General features: G+C 40.3%; 2 protein-coding genes across 2 annotated transcripts; one reads left to right on the forward strand and one right to left on the reverse strand.

The window, feature by feature from the left end:
- Positions 1-4395: 4395 nt before the first annotated feature.
- LOC311492292 (uncharacterized protein) lies at positions 4396-14849 on the reverse strand (the record flags this gene model as incomplete). The annotated part of the gene is made up of 9 exons (XM_084550528.1): positions 4396-4849; positions 4974-5081; positions 5226-5324; positions 5471-5557; positions 5697-5759; positions 6859-6942; positions 7321-7353; positions 14630-14715; positions 14825-14849. The coding sequence occupies 9 exons, from the start codon at positions 14847-14849 to the stop codon at positions 4742-4744; spliced, it is 693 nt and encodes a 230-aa protein (XP_084406654.1). The 3' UTR covers positions 4396-4741.
- Positions 14850-17046: 2197 nt separating this feature from the next.
- On the forward strand, positions 17047-18860 carry LOC311492303 (Fc receptor-like A; the record flags this gene model as incomplete). Its single annotated transcript, XM_084550540.1, has 4 exons — positions 17047-17311; positions 17572-17820; positions 18566-18673; positions 18802-18860. 4 exons carry the CDS (start codon positions 17047-17049, stop codon positions 18858-18860), a joined length of 681 nt encoding a protein of 226 aa, XP_084406666.1.
- Positions 18861-21825: the final 2965 nt, after the last annotated feature.

A 21825-nucleotide genomic window follows, 5' to 3' on the forward strand; every position in this document is an offset into this window, starting at 1 on the left:
TAAATTATTAAATTAAAATATATAATATCAACTTAAAGTCCACAAGGCATAATATCAAGTTAATCAATGAAAAACAACTTAAAGTGCAACATAAAAAGGCACATCATCTTCCTTGAAACATGGAAATAATAAAGCCTATGTCCACATCATCAAAGAAGAATAAAAGAAAGAAAGCAAAGCATACCTGAGCTTATCATTTCAAATTCTTTTTCAAAAAGACAAGGACGTCTACATTGTCTGGGGAGAGTGTGGGACGTCGTAACGTGGCTCAAGCACTTTCAGCATGTGTTTAAAGCCCTCGTTTTGCACAACCGAATATGGCCTCATGTCTGCACCTATAAACACACCAATAGCGTTTGTGAAGGCTTTAGCCCAGTATGATTGTGCAACAAGGGGCTGCTTAAATGCCGCGGTGATAAGCGGTTGTTGAGCAGCCTTCGTTTTCACTCCTGTCAGTGAAACACCGGGGTGATGTCGCTTCAAATGCGTGGCCATGCTTGATGTGTTTCCACTGTCATATGGCTTTCTTGGGCCACAGTGCCTACACACCGTCATGGTTCTATCCACTAACCTCTTTCCTTCATCATTATATTTGACAGGGAAGCCAAAATGCTCCCATACAGGGGATTAAAATGACGCGGGGCGTTCAAACTCCTCCGTTCCTCCACTCGCCATGACCACGCTGTGTGTGGACTGAACTTGCACACATGCCGGACCGAAGATATTGATCCGAACGGATCACGGATCAATGATGATCCGTAGCACCACTAGCGTTTAGAATAGAAAACCTTTATTGTCATTATACACAGTACAATGAGATTTAAAGCAGCTCCTTAAAAGTGCATACAGCGCAATGTATAAATAATGTACTATGAAATAAAAACTATAACTATAAAACACCTATGCAAAACCCACTACAGTACACAGGCAGACAAATAAAAACAGATAAAAACATACTTGGTTCCAAAGTGGCGAGGAGGATACAGTGTGGTAGAGGTAGTATAGAGGCGATATCAGTGCAAATATAGATTATGTCAAATTTCAGTGCAGTTTGTGTGACATACCTCTACAAAAGTGATGTAGGAGAAGATGGACGAGCAGCACTCTGAACTGAGACTGAAGGGACGGTCCTGTCTTCTGGTGATGCATCCTGCAACAACAAAATAAACAGAAATCAGTCAACACAATGGTGATCAGGTGAAGTAAGAAGTCCCGTCAAAAAGACGCTAATTCTTGGATATCATACTTTCACTTTTGTGAACCTTTACCTCTACCCTTAAAGAGTTGTGTCATCTTATCTGTTGTTTACCGTGCAGTTAAGATGACTTTAACCTTAAGTTACCTTTGAGATCTGTATGGATTAATGCCTCAAATGTAGCTAATAGTCTCTTTATACTCAGTAACTGTGGTCTAAACCCAGATCCAAAACTAAGATTGTTCGTTTTTTTTTTAAAAAAAGTTAGGAGAAGTAAGAAGAAGAAAAAATAAAAGTCAGAAGACGACATACCTGCTGTGTGAAGTGTCTCTGATTTCAGACTGACTGGACTTTGAGCCTGTTGCCAGGTTACGGATTTGGACCATAAAATAATAATACAGCAACAATCAAAACCAGGAACAAGAAAACATCTTGATACAGCAACATGGAGAAAGTACGGCCTTAATGAGGCAGTTGTCAGGCCAGGTTGTGTGTGTGCAGATGTAGGGCGGTGGGGGGAAGAAACTGTTCAGGGTGTTAGGGAGGGTGGGATCAAGGCTGACCTGCTGGTTGCTGCACTTGTAGTCCATTATTGTCCTGATGCCTCTCCACATGCTGTATGTGTTGTTGTTTTCAAAGTGCTCCTCAGTGTGTTGCCTCTACCTGAGTTTAGCCAGCTGAATGCCCTTTTTGTCTCCTGGTTTTTAGTTTAACCCTGGTTCAGTTTCATGTTCACACGTCAATTTTAAGTTCTGACACGTTCCCCCACACAGTTTTGTGACTGGTCCTCATTTTGCAAGAGAAACTTGATTTCAGGGAAGAAACACACATTTTGTTGCTATCAGACACCAGTTTTGGTCGCATGCACACTCTTCTGACGATGCATCAGGGGTCGCTATCATTTCCACTTCTCTGCAGTAACCACGCCCACTTCCAATTTCGGACCAATCACAGAATAGTTGCCGGACAACACACAGTTCTGCCCGGTTGACGTGTCGAGAACAAGCTGAGAGAACTCCCATATGAACTAATGAACTTCTCGCTCTGGCCTTTTTTGTTTTTCTTTATGGTGACATATCCTCTTATTTTTGTAACTCTGCCACGTGTCTCCACATTATGTTGCGGCCCTCGGGACTTGAGGGATGAATTCCTCAAGTCTCCTGAGACTCCTCCTGTTGCTTCTCTGTCCCCTCAGTTTCCTCAACAGCAGCTTCGCATTCGGATGAAGACAATAAAACCGGTGAGGACAGATAAGACGCGTCTGGCTTCTTTAACGTCAACAGTGTTTCTTCAACCTGATCAACTATTCTGATCAGACTATGATCAAAGAGTATGAGTAAAGATGACAAATAAAATGATCTGATCAGATATATCAAAATCAAAAATATCAATTACAATAGAACTTTATTGACAAAGTGGTTCTGTCATGATTTGGTGATTAGTTTTCCTGGAGTTTCTGTTTCCTGTTTTATTTTGTTAAGTTCTTGATTTCCTGTTTTGTGTCCCTCCCTGTGTTTTCCCCTTTTGATTGTCATTGAGTTCTCCTTGTGTTCTGTCTTAATTTGTTTCACCAGTGTCTCATCACCCCTCTGTGTATATATAGCCCTGCCTTACCCTTTGTTCTGTCTTGTTGTCCTTGTCACACTCATCATAATGGTCAAGTTGTGCTTGATAGTCTTGATTCTTGTTTCTTGTCATGGTTTTTGTTTCATCACATTCAAGGGTTATGTTTCGTAGTAGTTTTTGTTTCATTAAGTTTGGATTACATGCCATGTCTGCAGCTCTTTTGGTTTTGTCTTTTATTAAATGCCTTTTTTTACGCCAACTCCTGCCTCGGTCCTCTCTGTCCTGCATTTGAGAGAGGTTGGGTACACCCTGGACATGTCGGGAATTAATTCTAAATCTTAAATTAAATGTTAATAGAACGCAAACGTGGTCAATATTTCAATGTTTTTCTGTTGCAGTCTCTGGAGGTCACACAGATGATCTGAACACTGTGACTTACGCGGTTGACTTATTATTTTAATTCACATCTTTAATCCAACCTGAACCACAACGAGTGCTGTAATGTATAACTTTGGTCTCACGTCTTGGCCCAGAGAACGCGGTACATTTCATGTCCGTATTTAGGTTGGCCCTATAAGAAGACTTGAGAGTGGCAGTTGAGATAAATTGCGAGATGTGTTACAATATGAGGGACGGGTTACGTCTTATTTTTGTTTCCTCTGCCTCCGCTTCATACGTGCCGTTGTTGTTTTAGACACAGCAGATGCTGCTGATAATTCAGGCCTCTGCTTAAAGTCAAACCACAAAGAGAACAGGTTAAGAGAGTTCATAAACCCAGTCAGCCTGTCACTATGACTATTTATACATGGGCTGTTTTAACTTGATCAGTGTTTCAGTGTCTTTTGTCCCCTTCAGGTGAAGATGAGTCCTTGCTGTAATCGATTTACTGCAATGCTCCTCATATAGACTTGACTTCCTTGCATCCACAACCTGGCTATAATAATGGGCAGTGAGTTGAAATCGGAAAAAACGGATAATTGCAGCTGTCAAGTCCAGTTTTTTATTTTACAGCTGAAGGTTTTTATCTCATCCTGTCTTGACTACTGTAATATCCTCTATCTTGGTGTCAGCAAGGACTCTGTCACCCTTGCAGGTGCTGCAGAACGCTGCACTTCTTGGTATGTTTTAGGATTTTATTAATATTTTAGAGTTTGCATAGCTCTCTGATCACCTACAACCATCGTACCTGTTCAGGTCACTCAGGATCTGTTGACCAGTTGTGTATACGTCAGCTTCTCTAAATACTCACATGAATGTCTCTTAAACCTCCAGCAGTATTGCCATGTTACTTTTATACCTGCTGCCATGTTAAGCCTGGTATAAAAGTGTATATAGCCTACGCCGGTGTGAGCCATTTGCTTGTGTCTGTTTTGCCAGTTGGGATAATTTTTGTTTCCACTTCCTGCTTTGCTTTCAACAATGGCGACTGAAACTTTCTCTGAAGACGAGTCATACAAATGTTTGTATCTCTGAACCTCCTCATTTAACTTTTCCTCAATGTAGTGAGTCTGTGTAGGGTCTGGGCTGTTGCCGTAGCTACGGCATCAAATTGACGCAGAAGCCTAAACCACCTACTAGCATCGCCTCGCACATTTTTGCTACAAAGTCAAATAAAATGCACAAATATCAGTCAATGAATGCAAAAGTGTATTCTTTATTTTTAAGATTTGGACACATGTATGTTTATCAAACTAAAAGTTAAAATGTCCATCTGGATTTTCATCTGTTGATTGGAGAAAACAAGGAGACCTGTTCCATAGAATCTAAAATACTGACCTCATCCTGTAAAAGTCTTTTAAACAAACCAACGTTCACATCAAACTTGACTAATCCAATAAAATGGAGCCAAGTGTTTCCAGAGACTTTCTCTGCAGTGTGTGGTTTCTGCAGGAAGATCTGAGTCGTGCTGTTTCTCATCTAGAATGTTTGCTGTTTGATGGATTACTGAACTTTATTGAAGGAGTTCAACTGGGAACTATTTCACTGCAGAGTGGCCTGGACTCTGTCTCCGAGCTTCCAGGATGTCAGGTCCTCCCACACCAGGTCACCAGGGTCAGGACAATAGTTACCACAGTCTGGACGCCATACCTGTAAATGTAGTAAACCCAAAGGTCACAGAGTCACAGTCAGAAAATAATAATTAGAAAAACTGAAGGAAAAGTAAGAAAATGAAAAATATAGCAACATCAATGAAACATCTAGAAAGACTCACAGTAAAAGACTTTCCAGCCTTGACTTCCATTGATTGATCAAATGTGTATGTGATGGGTTCTGTATTGTTGATCTGTACTTTTAACTGACGTCCTTCCAGTGGTTTGTCCTGCAGGACGGAAATGAAAGACAAGAAGAAGAATGAGACACAGAGACAGGAACAAATGAATGTTGGTGTCTATTAAATCTGTTGCATCAATATTTTCTATGAAAAGAAAAAGAAAATAGATTTTGACACTTAAAGCAACATCACCTGATCAGATATGTTGCTGAGACGGATATATTTGCAGTAGGCACCAACGACCACAGTGATGTCTCCTGACGTCTCCTGACTGTCTGAGCTGCTGCTGTTCTGCTTTGTCAGAGAATGATGAAGATGTGTTAGTTCAGGTTTGATTTCCTCTGACTGGGAGGAGACGACATCCACAGATTAGTCCTTCCACATCAGTCAGCTTCATGTTCTATCAGTCAATCATTCAGACTTTATTAGTGAAGCACCTCAGTCTTCAGTTTCCTCTCCAGAGTCTCCACTTCTTTCTCAGCTCTTTCTCTTTTCTCCTCCTTCTCTTTGAGCTTCTTCCTCCGCTGAGAGTGAAGTCACATAAAGAGACATGATGAGAAACATTTACTTTTATTGAGGAACATGAGAAACTGATTTGGTTAAAAACTACTTCCTTATTACGGAATTAAAAGAGTTGCATTAAAGATCAACCTTTGTTTCCTTCTCCTTCGTGTCCTTCTCATGTTTCATTCCATGTTCCTCGTCTTTGTTGATCTGCTTCATTAACTGGTAGAAAGAAGAGATGAAGAGAGATTTCATTTCTGATGGATTCTGTTTAGTGTTTCTCTGAGATGTGATCAAGTCTTGTTCATGATGTTTCCTCTGAGTGGATTTGAATGTTTTCTTTCTGAAGTATTTGTTGAAGTGAATCAACATTTATGTCATTTATTCTGATTGATATGAACTAAATAGTTGTTGGTAAATATTTAATTCATTCATCTTCTGTAACTGTTTATTCCTGTTAAGGGTCACGGGGTCTGCTGGAGCCTATCCCAGCTGTCATCGGGCGAGAGGCGGGGTACACCCTGGACAGGTCTCCAGTCCATCACAGGGCTAACACAGAGAGACAGACAACCATTCACACTCACATGTGAGGGGTTAGGGTTAGGGTTAACCCTACAGCCAATTTAGAATCACCAATGAACCTAACCAGCATGTCTTTGGAGGAAGCTGGAGAACCTGGAGAGAACCCACGCAGACACAGGGAGAACATTCAAACGCCACACAGAAAGGCCCAGTCGGCCCATGGATTTGAACCTGGGACCTTCTTGCTGTGAGGCATCAGTGCTAACCACCTTTCCGCTGTTGGTTCATATTTTATTTGTAATAAACATTGAAGTAAAAAGTGCTGTAGGTTCATGTTTCTGTGAGTTTGTAAACCCAACAAGTCCCGTTGCCCTTGTTTCAGCTTTTTTTTTTTTTTTTTTTTCCTGGATACACCATGACCTGGATGAGAACCTTTACAGACTGATTGCAGAGCATTTTTCTTCTGTATCATAACGAAGTAAATTTCTTCTGTAACATCATTATCAATATTTAACAGCACCACAAGCAAGTAGGCTTTAGTGTGTAGGAGCTCTACTGTGGCCAGGGGCACACTTCAGTTGGAATATTTTCATCAACACCAACAATCAATTGTAAATCTCCACTACAGAAGGAGATATACGATTTGATTTCAGTGTCTCCCTTTGCTCTTGTCTGTTTCTGTTTCTCCATGTCAGACTTATAAACATGTTTGTCATTTGATCTGAAGAATCTACTTTACAGTATTCTCATGTGTACACATATTTTTTTCTCTCTCCATGTCGATGAGTTTGTTCTTCACCTCATCTTTTATCTTCTTCAGCTCTTTGTTTCTGGTCTCCAGCTCCTCCTCCAGCTTCTTCTTCTCCCCCTTTAGTTTATTTATCTGAGTAAAAAGGAGGTGAAGTCCAGATTGTTAACAGTCAGACAGTAACTTGTCCAGAACATATTCTCTATTATCTACTGTGTGTATTTTAAATGCTGTTTCTTCCTGTAGTTCTATCATTTGACCTGTAGATGGAGCAGAGTTGTGTTTGTGTTTGTCAAACTCCACCAGTAGTTCATTAAGAACAGAGAACTCAGTCTCTCTGAGATTAGAGTCAAATATGTGAAGCTTTCTGTCACTGATCAAATCATTTCTTTACTTCTTTACAACATCAACCTCCTTAGAACATGAAAATGATCTGAAGATTAAATTAAATAGAAACACATTGAAATGAGAACAAACATGTGGCTGGAAAAGAATCTGATAGAAACTACTAACCTCCTCCTTCTTATTATTCTTGGAACTAGACGACTGAAAAGTATGAAGAAAGATCAGGAAAGATTATGAACAATGTAAATGGTCTTGTTTTCATGTAGTACTATTCTACAGTCACACTGACACATCTGCCTATTTGCTCACACATTCGAACACCGGACAAACTGGACGTTCAGTGTCTTGCCTAAGGACACTTGTTCCGGGAATCGAGCTGATAACCCTCCAGTACCTGGATGACATGGTCTAAATGCAGATTGTATCATAGTTCTTATAATGTGATCACTGAGAAACCTGGAAGACTTGGAAGCAGCAGCTTTGTTTTTTCTCCAACTGGAAGAATTTATTAAAGTCAAATAAAAAAGATTTTATCATCACTGATTCTATTTCTTCATGTCAGACTAAACAACACATTTGACATTTAATCTGAAGGATGTATTCAAAGAAAAAAAAATTGTTTAAGCAAGACGTGTATATGTGAAAAACATATTTATTTAACTTTCTGGATGTTGTTGTTTCTGATGAGAATGATGAGTGTGAATAAAATACTTCTCTCTCCATGTCTATGAGCTTGTTCTTCACCTCATCTTTTATCTTCTCCAGCTCTTTGTTTCTGGTCTCCAGCTCTTTGTTTCTGGTCTCCAGCTCTTTGTTTCTGGTATCCAGCTCTTTATTTTTAGTCTCCAGCTCTTTGTTTCTGGTCTCCAGCTCCTCCTTCAGCTTCTTCTTCTCCTCCTTTAGTTCATTTATCTGAGTAAAAAGGAGGTGAAGTCCAGATTGTTAACAGTCAGACAGTAACTTGTTCAGAACATATTCTCTATTATCTACTGTGTGTATTTTAAATGCTGTTTCTTCCTGTAGTTCTATCATTTGACCTGTAGGTGGAGCAGAGTTTTTGTTTATCTGTATGTACAACACCCAAAGTAATGTTAGCTTGAAGTAACAAGTCTCAGTTCTTATCAGAATATGAGTTTAGTATGATCCATTTCTTTATGGGACACATGTAAACTGATACATAGTAAAACACGTAAGGGATAATGCCCGACGAGGTGTCCATTAACAGAAATTAATGGACGACGCGGAGGCGTGAACCGTCCGACGCGAAGCTTCCGCGAAGTCCATTAATTTCTGTTAATGGACACCTTGAAGGGCATTATCCCGCTTATACCATGGTCACTTACGAAAGAAAGAAATATTTAATCAATTAATAACACTTTAACGTGTTTTAGAGTTAAAATCGTGAGCGTTTTTTTATTTTTACAAGTCGAGCGCACTATTTAATATCTCCCGTATACAGACGTTGGCCATAGCGACCCGACCGCAGCAGTTGATCAGTGATGGTAAGTGAGATGATGGCTTAACCTTACGTTATGTGATACGAAGTATCATTTCAGAAGGCCAGTGCTACTTGTGTGTGTCCAGAGAATGATGCGAAATTTTGTTTCAAAGAATCAAAGTTCACAGATAGTTTCCTAAATCGTTTTCTTTGTGTTTATCTCGTCCTTGTCATCCTCTAATTCGTTCAATTCCTCCGGTGTCACCTCCTTGTGTCGCTTCCCCTTTTTCTTTTCATATTCTCTTCTCTCTTTTTCTTCTGCTGCGTCCAAGTCTTCAAAGTTGTCAAACTCACCAAATAAGTTAAAATAAATGATAAAATCACTCATGTTTTGTATGTCTTGCTGTTGCGATGAATAAACTGTGAAATAACGTTGAGTCTCCGTTGCCATGGTTACCATCTAGCGTTTGAGCCAGCGCAATAATTTAGAACTGTCATCAGGCAATTTGACGGAACGTCTTTCCTAGGTGTACATTATCACTTTTTAACCTACACCCTCCAGCCAATCAGAATCGAGTATTCACCCAGACCATGGTATAAAACTGGATAATCCTCCAACCAACCAGAGGAACAAAGTATGTGACTTTAAAGGGGAACTCCGGCGCGAAATGAACCTGGGGTTAATAACACATGTGTACCGAGTTCAGCCGTTCTCTGGTATTTGTTTTCATGCATTTGTTTTGTTAGTCAAATGTGACCAGTTTTCTTGCAAACCGCTATTTAGCGTATAACGCTAGCCTTCGGGGCACACCTACACATAAAAAGAAATCGCTATTTCTATACCACGAACAAGGCTCACAATATCACCACACTTACACGGTAGCATAACTAGGGTCTCTACATGTAAACCGAAGCATTGAGAACTTTGCAAGTATACTTTGCAAGTATACAGGTAGTTTATTAAAAAAGGAATACAGTACCGTTCATGTCTGGCTCGCATATCCAGGCGATTTGCCCATCTTGGGGAAACTGAACTGTCTGTTTCCCCAAGATGGCGCCCGCCTGGATATGCGGGCCAGACGCGAACTGTACTGTGTTCCTTTTTTAATAAACTACCTGTATACTTGCAAAGTTCTCAATGCTTCGGTTTACATGTAGAGACCCTAGTTATGCTACCGTGTAAGTGCAAGAAAACTGGTCACATTTGACTAACAAAACAAATGCATGAAAACAAATACCAAAGAACGGTTGAACTCGGTACACATGTGTTATTAACCCCAGGTTCATTTTGCGCCAGAGTTCCCCTTTAAGAGATAAAAGTATTCTGGAGAAAATATAAAAATAATCATAATTTCTTTATCTGTTCATCCAGCAGGTGGTCTACATCATACCAGTCTATTCTAGTTAGGAGATAGGACAGAGTATTCTGGCTAGAACATAGTCAGACCTTCTGACCTTCTACCAAGCAGAGAGAAGATGTTGACCACCAACATCAACCTCCTTAGAACATGAAAATGATCTGAAGATTAAATTAAATAGAAACACATTGAAATGAGAACAAACATGTGGCTGGAAAAGAATCTGATAGAAACTACTAACCTCCTCCTTCTGTCTTTTGGAACTAGACGACTGAGAAGAATGAAGAGAGATTAGGAAAGATTATAAATGATGGACATGCAGATTGTATCATAGTTCTTATAATGTGATCACTGAGAAACCTGGAAGACTTGGAAGCAGCAGCTTTGTTTTTCACCAACTGGAAGAATTTATTAAAGTCAAATAAAAAAAGATTTTATCATCACTGATTCTATTTCTTCATGTCAGACTAAACAACACATTTGACATTTAATCTAAAGGACGTATTCATAGAAAAAAAATTTAGTTCAAACTAGACTTGTATTATATGTGTAAACATATTTATTTAACTTTCTGGATGTTGTTGTTTCTGATGAGAATGATGTGTATGAATAAAATACTTCTCTCTCCATGTCTATGAGCTTGTTCTTCACCTCATCTTTTATCTTCTTCAGCTCTTTGTTTCTGGTCTCCAGCTCCTCCTGCAGCTGATGATTCTCCTCCTTTAGTTCATTGACCTGAGAGGAGGAGAAAACCTGTTGTTGTATCATTTCACCTATAGATGGAGCAACGTCACAGTTGTGTTGATTACAGGTAAGTCCTCAATAATATAATGATATTGTTGATGTGTCTCTACATGTTTCTCCATCTCTTCAGTCTTGTTCTTCAGTTCTTCTTTGGTTTTCTGCAGGTTTTCTTCTTCAATCTTCTCATATTTCTCTGTCAGCTATCAAACAGACAGATGGATGATGATCAGTCAGCAGGTTTACTGATTAAACTTTGTTCAAACTGATCAATCTAAACCTTTAATGTTTTACTTCTTGTCTCTTACATCTTTAGTTTCTTCTAAAACATTCATCTTCACTGTTTCCTCTGTCAGGAGCTGTTCTCCTCTGTCAGCATCATCTCTGGATCTTTTCTTGGTTTCTGTGTAAAATCAAAGCAGCTGAATTCAACTATAAAAGACGTTTGCTGGTGTTTTAGATCATTAATGTGGTAACTCATCTGGAACTTACTGGTTGTATTTTGTCTCCACACAAAGAAGACACCTGCTAAAATAACCATGATGCTAACAGCCAAGCTAACAGCCAAACCAGTGATGATGGGAACAGCAGAACTGGACGAGGACAAGAAGAAATCATCTGAAATGATAACACACAGAGTTACATGACATTTCTACACAATCACACACAAACTGTGTCAAACTAAAATAATCTCATGGTCCGTTTTCTAAGCGTGTTCTACCTAGAACATGTATGTGAGCCTCTCTGGTCTGGTTGATGTTGTTCTGTTGGACTCTACAGGTGAAGCTGTTGCTGTGTCTCTTGTCCACAGTCACTCTGCTGCTGACAGTATAGAGGTCATCAGGACCTCTGACTGTCTCTGGAGGTCCAGCAGAGAGCAGGTTTCCCTCAGCGTCCAGCCACAACACCTCAGGCTCTGGATACCAGCCTGCAGACTCACACTGTAACACCACTCCTCCTCTGTCTCTGTCCATCCCTGATAAACTGATGACGGGTGAGGAAACAGGAGCTGATGCTGGAAGAGTGAAATAAGTCAAGACAGCTCTGTTAAACATTTGACTTTTGGGATTTCTCATTCTATTTGCATTACTTTTTGAACATTTAATCTACACCGATCAGCCACAACATAACTACCACTGACAGGAGAAGTAAATAACATTGAAACCATCTTGTGACAATCCAATGTTCTGCTGGGAAACTTTTGGACCTGGCAGTCATTGGTGTGGATGTTACTTAGACATGTAGCACCCACCTAGACCAGACCAGGCACCCCCACCCCATAGCAATGACACTACTTGATGTCAGCAGCCATCCCCAGCAGGATGCAGCCTGACACAGGAACACACACAAAAACACTTTAGGAACAACTAAAAATAACATGAAGAACAGCACAAGGTGTTGACCTGGCCTCCAGATTCACTGGATCCCAAACTGATCAAGTATCTGTGGGATGATCCACAGAGGCCCCTCCCCTCAAAGGCCCCCACTAACAACATTCTGTTACCAGACACCACAGGACACCCTCAGAAGGCCCATGTCCATTCCCTGATGAGTCACCACAACGGAGACCTACACAGTATTAGGAAGGTGGTCATAATGTTATGCCTGATTGGAGTAGCTAACCTAAACGTTTCTTGCCCAATCATGGAACATGAAGTTTGTCTTAAAAGTGGACCAACCAAAGGATCCACTCAATGTACTCACCAACAACAAGATCAACAAAAGATTCTTCGTTCCTTTCTGGAATAAAGCATCTGTACGTCCCTCCATCAGCAGGTTTGACTTTGGAGAGTTTCAGTGAAATGTTTCCGTGCTTGAGTTCTTCACTGAACAGTGACGTTCTTCCATTGTAAGATGGGTTTTTCATACTCATGAGTTCCTGACCAGCCCGTGCCACGTGGATGAATTTGGAGTTCAGATCAGGTTTGGTCCACTCCAGCGTACTGGTGGTGACATCTTGAGCAGGTTCCAGGTGACATGGCAGGATTATGTCTCCTCCAACTGGGGAAGTTATTGGCTGAGAGGGACTGATTAACTGAGACTGACCTGGAAAGAAAAGATCATTGTACTGATTTAGGAACCAGCTATAAGGAGCGTTTGAGGGCTCAGTAATTGATTAACATTTAACCATGGTTCAGTTTTTTTTATTCACGCCTAGGTCTACAAGAACAAAGTTCATTCTAGCTAGGCCATTTATACTTCACGAGAAACTCCAGGAAAGTCCACATAGGGCCCCTCCCTCTGCAGTATACGTCAGTCACGCTGAGCATTGTGGGAGACAGATGATGAGACACACTTTTTTACCATTTTTGGATGTCGGCCAGTCGTTCTGACGACCATGTCTGTCCGATCATGCTGTTTATTCAGCATGTACCCACACACAGTATGATGATCTCTACCCAGGAGAGATTAGCAGTCACACTGCCAATATCGGCATCTGCAGCTCACAGACTTGACACTAGCATTTCCGTTTTTCTGCTGTAACCACACCCACTTCCAATTTCTGACCAATCACGGACCAACAGACTGCCCTGTTGACGTGTTGAGAACAAGCTGTGAGAACAAACTTCTTGCTTCTTATGGAGTATGTAACAGTAAGGCGACCACTTTTCAGTTGCAGGTGCTCACCATGTCCGACCCTTTTAGATTTTCTTTTTAATGAAATAAACTCTTACAGTTGCACATTATGGTGCAGCTATCAAGCCGGGTCATAACATTGCCTTGTTCAGACCAGAACTAACGAAACCGACTTGAGGGATGAATTCTCCCACTTATGGAACAACGACCAATGTGTGAAAGCACCCTTATGTTGCAGTGTGAACACACCTGATGTTGTTGTCTACTCATAGTTCTCTCCAGGTACTCCAGCTTCCTCCCACCGTCCAAAGACATATAGACTTTATATAAGACTATAATTCTTTTCAAAATTCTCCTTAAATTCAATTATTGTTGTTGAAATAGGATTACCTTCCACATAACCCTAACCCTAACCCTAACAAAAATGTAAATTGCAGATTTGGAAAAACTGTCTACTACATGCCCATCCACCACCCCAACCTCCACACCCTTACTTCTCTGCACTGGTTGTACATCTTGAGGAGCCCCACTGTCCAAATATGAATCGTAGGAGTCCTGAGCTTCCTGTGCACATTACTGTCTTCAAGGCACGCATGTCAGTGTCATTGTTCCAGAGACATGGCTTTACGTGCAGCTCTATCAAGTTTCCTTTCTGCAGTGATATGCAAATTATTTTTTATTCAGAAGGAAAAGTAAAAAATGTGCTGAACACACGTGTGTGAACATGAGCACGGATGGCAGGATTATGTCTCCTCCAACTGGGGCAGTTATTGGCTGAGAGGGACTGATTAACTGAGACTGAACTGGAAAAAAAAAAAGATCATTGTACTGATTTAGGAACCAGCTATAAGGAGCGTTTGAGGGCTCAGTGTGTTGAAGGAACATCTGCCTCCTCAAGATTTGTTCCCCTCTGGTGAATGTGGGCTATCGCTCTGTTTCCTTTTCAAAATCAGTCCCTACTTTAATTTCATCATGCCTTCTCTGAGCCAATCATTTCTCTCGTCCCTGTGCTTCAAATTCATCATCATTCTGTTTGTCTATAAAGGTTGTGAAATCATCCAGGTCATGGTTTATCCAAACAACAAAGTGACCATGCAGTGAGGAATATACAAACTTGTTGACTATGGAAATAATGCGATCATTCACAATTAAATATTTTCCTCTATTGACAGCCCTAGTTCAAACTAACTTGAAGAAAAGATGGTGCTTTTAAACATGAGCTGAGAAAATACTGGACAGACATATGTTGCAGCACCAGTAGGTGGCTTCATTCAGGTCTAAGGGAATTATTTTTCTTATCATTGTTTTATTTAAAGAGTAATTGTAATCTGACAAGATTCAATAGCGTTTGTGTGTGACATACCTCTACAAAAGTGATGTAGGAGAAGATGGACGAGCAGCACTCTGAACTGAGACTGAAGGAATGGTCTTGTCTTCTGGTGATGCATCCTGCAACAACAAAATAAACAGAAATCAGTCAATACAATGGTGATCAGGTGAAGTAAGAAGTCCCGTCAAAATTCTTGAATATCATACTTTCAGTTTTGTGAACCTTTACCTCTACCCTTAAAGAGTTGTGCCATCTTATCTGTTGTTTACCGTGCAGTTAAGATGACTTTAACCTTCAGTTACCTTTGAGATCTGTATGGATTAATGCCTGATAATGTAGCTAATAGTCTCTTTATACTCAGTAACTGTGGTCTAAACACGGATCCAAAACGAGGATTGTTTGTTTTTTTCTCAGTATAAGTTAGATGAAGTAAGAAGAAGAAAAAATAAAAGTCAGAAGACGACGTACCTGCTGCGTGAAGTGTTTCTGATTTCAGACTGACTGGACTTTGAGCCTGTTGCCAGGTTACGGATTTGGACCATAAAATAATAATACAGCTACAATCAAACCAGGAACAATAAAACCCCTTGACCTTAATGAGGCAGTTGTCAGGCCAGGGTAGTGTGCAGGAGTTTGTGTGGTATGTACTGTAGTGTGGTAAGCTGGGTTAACCTGTTTTCACACTAAGGAAATTGTTCTGAAACCTGGGGGCGTTTATCCCTCAGGTCAGTTTCCTTTGGGGTGGTGTGAACACAACAACCACAGTCTGTTCCTTTTCCTGCATTTCATTCTGAGTCAAGCAGTAATTGATTAACATTTAACCATGGTTCAGTTTTTTTTATTCACGCCTAGGTCTACAAGAACAAAGTTCATTCTAGCTAGGCCATTTATACTTCACGAGAAACTCCAGGAAAGTCCACATAGGGCCCCTCCCTCTGCAGTATACGTCAGTCACGCTGAGCATTGTGGGAGACAGATGATGAGACACACTTTTTTACCGTTTTTGGATGTCGGCCAGTCGTTCTGACGACCATGTCTGTCCGATCATGCTGTTTATTCAGCATGTACCCACACACAGTATGATGATCTCTACCCAGGAGAGATTAGCAGTCACACTGCCAATATCGGCATCTGCAGCTCACAGACTTGACACTAGCATTTCCGTTTTTCTGCTTTAACCACACCCACTTCCAATTTCTGACCAATCACGGACCAACAGACTGCCCTGTTGACGTGTTGAGAACAAGCTGTGAGAACAAACTTCTTGCTTCTTATGGAGTATGTAACAGTAAGGCGACCACTTTTCAGTTGCAGGTGCTCACCATGTCCGACCCTTTTAGATTTTCTTTTTAATGAAATAAACTCTTACAGTTGCACATTATGGTGCAGCTATCAAGCCGGGTCATAACATTGCCTTGTTCAGACCAGAACTAACGAAACCGACTTGAGGGATGAATTCTCCCACTTATGGAACAACGACCAATGTGTGAAAGCACCCTTATGTTGCAGTGTGAACACACCTGATGTTGTTGTCTACTCATAGTTCTCTCCAGGTACTCCAGCTTCCTCCCACCGTCCAAAGACATATAGACTTTATATAAGACTATAATTCTTTTCAAAATTCTCCTTAAATTCAATTATTGTTGTTGAAATGGGATAACCTTCCACATAACCCTAACCCTAATCCTAACCAAAATGTAAATTGCAGATTTGGAAAAACTGTCTACATGCCCATCCACCACCCCAACCTCCACACCCTTACTTCTCTGCACTGGTTGTACATCTTGAGGAGCCCCACTGTCCAAATATGAATCGTAGGAGTCCTGAGCTTCCTGTGCACATTACTGTCTTCAAGGCACGCATGTCAGTGTCATTGTTCCAGAGACATGGCTTTACGTGCAGCTCTATCAAGTTTCCTTTCTGCAGTGATATGCAAATTATTTTTTATTCAGAAGGAAAAGTGAAAAATGTGCGGAACACACGTGTGTGAACATGAGCACGACTTTGAGACACATGCTGACAGAGAGGGCTGACATGCCTTATTAGTACATGTCAGTCTGCTGAAGCCACTGTGACATCAGATACAAACTGCAAAGGAAGAGGAAACCCTCCCCCTTCCCTCCCCTCATCTCCCCTCCTCAACATTGTACATCAGCTCTGTTTCAGTCTGGTCGTCAAACAGTGAGCAGCAAGACAAGATGGAGGTTACATCTCTCTGCCTCAGACTGTGTGAGTACTAAGTCTCAGGTTTCTTCTTTTTATTTAACTTTATATTCCCACGTTAATGAATGAAAGGATGGTTTCTTTGTTCATCTAGTGCTGCTGGAGTTCATTCATCTGGGGACACACGTTCAGAGTAGCAACAGTCGCAGAAATGGTGAGTTTGTTCACGTTTTGGTTGAACAGAAAGACTTTAAGGATGTCTATGATGAAGTCGTTCAGTTAAAAGGATGAAATACTTTGCAGATGCCGTGTTCCCTCGTGTCACTCCAAACAGACAGCAGTACTTTGTATACGAGAGCTTGATGTTGCATTGCGACAGTTCCTCTGAAATAAAGAAGACCGGGCACAATGTGGAGGTTAGTCCACTGTGTAATGTCAAAGCCAGGTCATCCTCTTGTGAGATCCATGAAGCTTATTTGACAGACAGTGGAGAGTACTGGTGTGAGACCAAAGATGGAGAGAGAAGCAACGTGGTCAACATCACTATCACAGGTAGGTTTATAGCGTTTCTGGACATATTTGACTTTGTTCCTACGAGAAATCCAGAATTATTAGTTTGTCCAAGATATTGTTGAACCAAAGAAGCAATCACTACTAGTGGATGTTTTACTACAACAGATTAAAATTCATAGACAGTTTATTCTTAATGTATAATGTTAATCCATACGTTTCTGTGAAACTGACATCTTATATCCCTATTCACTCCAGTTTTTGTTTGGAGCATTGTAAACAGTGTATTTTTTATTGCTCAGACGGTTCCGTGATCCTAGACAGTCCTGCTTCTCCTGTGTTGGAGGGAGACAGCGTGACCCTGAGCTGCAAAATCAAAGGGACAACTTCCAGCAGCCAGAGAGCAAATTTCTTCAAACATGACGTCCTCATTGAACGGAGTCCCTCAGAAGAGATGACCATTAACCGTGTCTCCAAGTCTGACGAAGGCTTCTACAAGTGCACCGTCTCTGGTGTCGGGACATCACCAGGAAGCTGGTTGGTTGTCAGGGGTGAGGAGAAAGATATTGTTTTGCTTGTTCTATTAGATAATTAAGATTTATTAGTTCATGATCTGTTAGGTGTAAAAGTCAGAGCCTCCTTGTTTCCAGTATCTGCTGTGACCTCCTTGTAACTAAATGTTTCTGGTATCTGCTGATCAGTGGTCTACAGCAGCTTGGAGGAATTTTAGCCCATTCCTCAGAACAGAACCACTTCAGTTCTGAGATGTTGGTGGGTTTCCTCACATCAACTGCTTGCTTCAGGTCCTTCCACAACATTTCTATTGGATTAAGGTCAGGACTTTGACTTGGCCATTCCTAAACATTGTTCTTCCGTGTTCTTCTTTAACCGTTCTTTTGAAGAACCACTTGTGTTCTTGGTTCTCGTTGTCTTGCTGCATGACCCAGTTTCTCTTCACATTCAGCTCATGGACAGATGTCCTGACATTTTCTTTTAGAGTTCACTGGTAGAATTCAGAATTCATTGGTTCATCAATGAGGACAAGCCGTCCTGGTCCAGATGCAGCAGAACAGGCCCAAACCAGGACATTAGCACCCCCATGTTTGATGGAGGGATGAGGTTCTGATGCTATTTTAGTTATTTGATTGGGTTTCTTTGTCTACGTTGTAGAAACCCGGTCTTCCTGAAAAATATAGAAAATTCCAAGGTGTGCAAAACTTTTTAGTGGCACTGATTATTATTGATAACTTACTATTTTGAATGTTGCAATAAATCCCTTATTGTTCTTCTTTGCAGGTCCTCATAATGACCCCCCTTCTTCCCTCTACCCACTGTGGATTACTATGACCTTTCTCTCAGTGGTCCTGCTGCTGCTGCTGCTCGGGTGTCTTCATATCAGGAGAGGTACATGTGCAACTACAGTTATTTCCTGAAAAAGAGAATGCACCTGAAGGTATTGGTGATATTTGAGCTGATGTTTTTGAGACAGATTTAAGACTGAGACTTCTCTGGTTGCTTCTCTGTTCCTTCAGTTTCCTCAACATCAGCTTCGCGTTCGGATGAAGACAATCAAACCGGTGAGGACAGATAAGACGTGTCTGGCTTCTTTTACGTCAGCAGTGTTTCTTCAACCTGATCAATTATTCTGATCAGAGTATGATCAAAGAGTAATAATGCCAAATAAAATGATCTGATCAGATATATCAAAATCAGAAATATCAATCACAATAGAACTTTATTGACAAAGTGGTTCTGTTGCTGTGGAGCATAAAGGGAAAAGGACAAAAGGGAATTCATTCATTCATTCATGTTCTGTAACCACTTGTCCCCTGGAGGGTTGTGGGGGTGCTGGAGCCTACCCCAGCTTTCACTGGGAGAGAGATGGAGTACACCCCGGACAGGTCAGGAATTAATTCTAAATCTTGAATTAAATTTTTAAAAGAATGCAAACGTTGTCAGTATTTCACTGTTTCTTTTTCTGTTGCAGTCTCTGGAGGTGACACAGATGATCCGAACACCGTGACTTATGCAGTTGTAACTGCAAAACGCGGAAAAGGTCGGCTTATTATTTTAATTCACATCTTTAATACAACCTGAACCACAACGAGTGCTGTAATGTAGAACTTTGGTCTTACTTATTGGCCCTGAAAACACGGTACATTTCATGTCTGTATTTAGGTTGGCCCTACAAAAAGACTTGAGAGTGGCAGATGAGATAAATTGCGAGACGTGTTACAATGCAAGGGACGGGTTATGTCTTATTTTTGTTTCCTCTGCCTCTGCTTCGTACGTGCCGTTGTTGTTTTAGACACGGTACATGCTGCTGATAATTCAGGCCTCTGCTTAAAGTCAAACCACAAAGAGAACAGGGTAAGAGAGTTCATAAACCCAGTCAGCCTGTCACTATGACTATTTATACATGGACTGTTTTAACTTGATCACTGTTTCGGTGTCTTTTCTGCCCTTCAGATGAAGATGAGTCCTCGCTGCAACCGATTTACTCCACTATAGCCATAAATGAGAAGATGCATCATGATTTTTTTCATGCACTCGTCAATTTTTGTGATTTCCATCTAGTTTGTCTCCCTTCAGACTTGTGGAGAGAAAACTAAAACAAAATGCACATTTAGTTGATTATTTTAAAGCACTCATACTGAAGATTAATGCAAATAAGCAAACCTATCATTTGCATAACTTAACTTTAATTTGCACAATTAGAACCCTAACCCTAAATAGGTTCATTAACAGTGAATTAATAACAAGCTAATGGTGCTACAACAGATAATAACATAATGCAGCCATCTTGTAATGAACCCCAGCTTTGCACTTATATGTAACATGCCTTGGTGACACTTTTCCGTGGGGAGGTACATGCATGCACAACAGTCATATGGAAGAAATGTCAATATTCTTATGGATTCCACATTGTGCACGATAGTAGAATTTGATTACATAGAGGCTAAATGAAATGTCCAGAGGTTTGAGAATGGTGTGTACATTGCCTCCTGTAGTGGGAATCAGTGGTATTTTGTAGCCAGTTTCTCTTTCAAGAGGTAAAAACCCAATGTGGCACACTTTGGGTACTTTGGTTTTATCCAAATGTCAAAATAGAGAGTGGGCCTGGTCATATTTTTACTAAAACCTTTGTAGACTATGTCAACTTTGTGGTATTTCTATACACTCTATTCAGTGGCATCTCTGTGCATGATATCATTGCTATCAGTGTGTTTTCAACTGTCTAACCGAGAAGACATTTAAGTTTTCAAAGATTTCTTTATGGAAATAGCACAAAGAAATACATTTTCCCAAGTCTCGCCTATTCATAGAGACCAGGGTCATGCATATCAACCAGGTCGTTAGAAAGTTTAATTATCCTGGAATTAATCTGATGAGAAGTTGTTCTTGAAATCTTATCAAAGTCTTCTTTTTAAATGATCAACTTTCCTATGACTTGTTTCCAAAGCCGCTGTGAACCCAAGGTCAGCCAGAGACTCAAGCTCAACAAAGCAGGAACCCATCTACGCCACTGTGATGATGGTGAGGCCGCTGCTCTCTATGAACTAATTTGTTTAAACATGAACAGCTTAGCTTGATATTTCAAGTTTCTGTACTTGAGGCTGGAGATGTGTTCTCAATCTTGGAAGCAGATTCATAAATGATACTGTAAACTCTAGGATGTTCATCTTCTTGGACATTTGATAAGATTTTGTTTAGGCTGTACAGCAACATAATAAGTCCTGTAAAATATGAGCATATGTGTGATATTTTATAATATTTAACTGTATGTTCTGTCCCAACTGTATGTTTGGTCCCAAAAAGCACACCTGACTGAAGGAGGAAGGAGTCTGCTTAAAGCTGTGCCGAGCATCCACCAGAGAATAAATGCTGAAATTGTATCTATATTTATATGTCTGACAGGATTTTATCCTCTGATTTGATTCTCCAACACGTTATAATGCAGCATTTGTCATATCTTAATTAAATCAATAAATAATGTGAAAAGTTATCTCAAACTTGCCAGTATCTTTTTCCTCAGCAATGACATCATACAGCTCAACATTACTGTCACTACACTGTAAATCATTTCAAGTCAGTAAAACAAAAGTTCACCTTCTGCCTTAAAAATGTAAGTTATAACTAACAATCATTTCAACTTGATTCTATGAGTTAAAACACCTTATTAGGTCACATTGTCCATTGAAGGAAACATTTTATCAAGTGAACTCACAGTTCATCACTATTTCTTTTCACATTTCCAAGTTAAGATCAATTTAACTAAATTCATATCAGCTGATGTTTTAAGTCTGTTTCCTGAAATGTGACATTTATTTTATTTAGGCCATCTAGAGAGGAGGAAATTAAAATTTTATCCACCAAACAACCTCTGTGGAATGAATTCCGGGTAGGGAAACGACTTCTAAAATGCCAATATTTTTTTGCTGATGTTTTTTATAGTAATATTAACAGTATTCAAATAATATCACCCTTCCTTCTCCTCCTCCATCACTTTTCTCAACTCAGATCTGAAGAGATGAGTCAAATGAACATTGACCAAA

Source organism: Chelon labrosus, assembly GCF_963514085.1.
Source record: "Chelon labrosus genome assembly, chromosome: 1".
In the NCBI taxonomy this organism is placed as follows: Eukaryota; Metazoa; Chordata; class Actinopteri; order Mugiliformes; family Mugilidae; genus Chelon; species Chelon labrosus.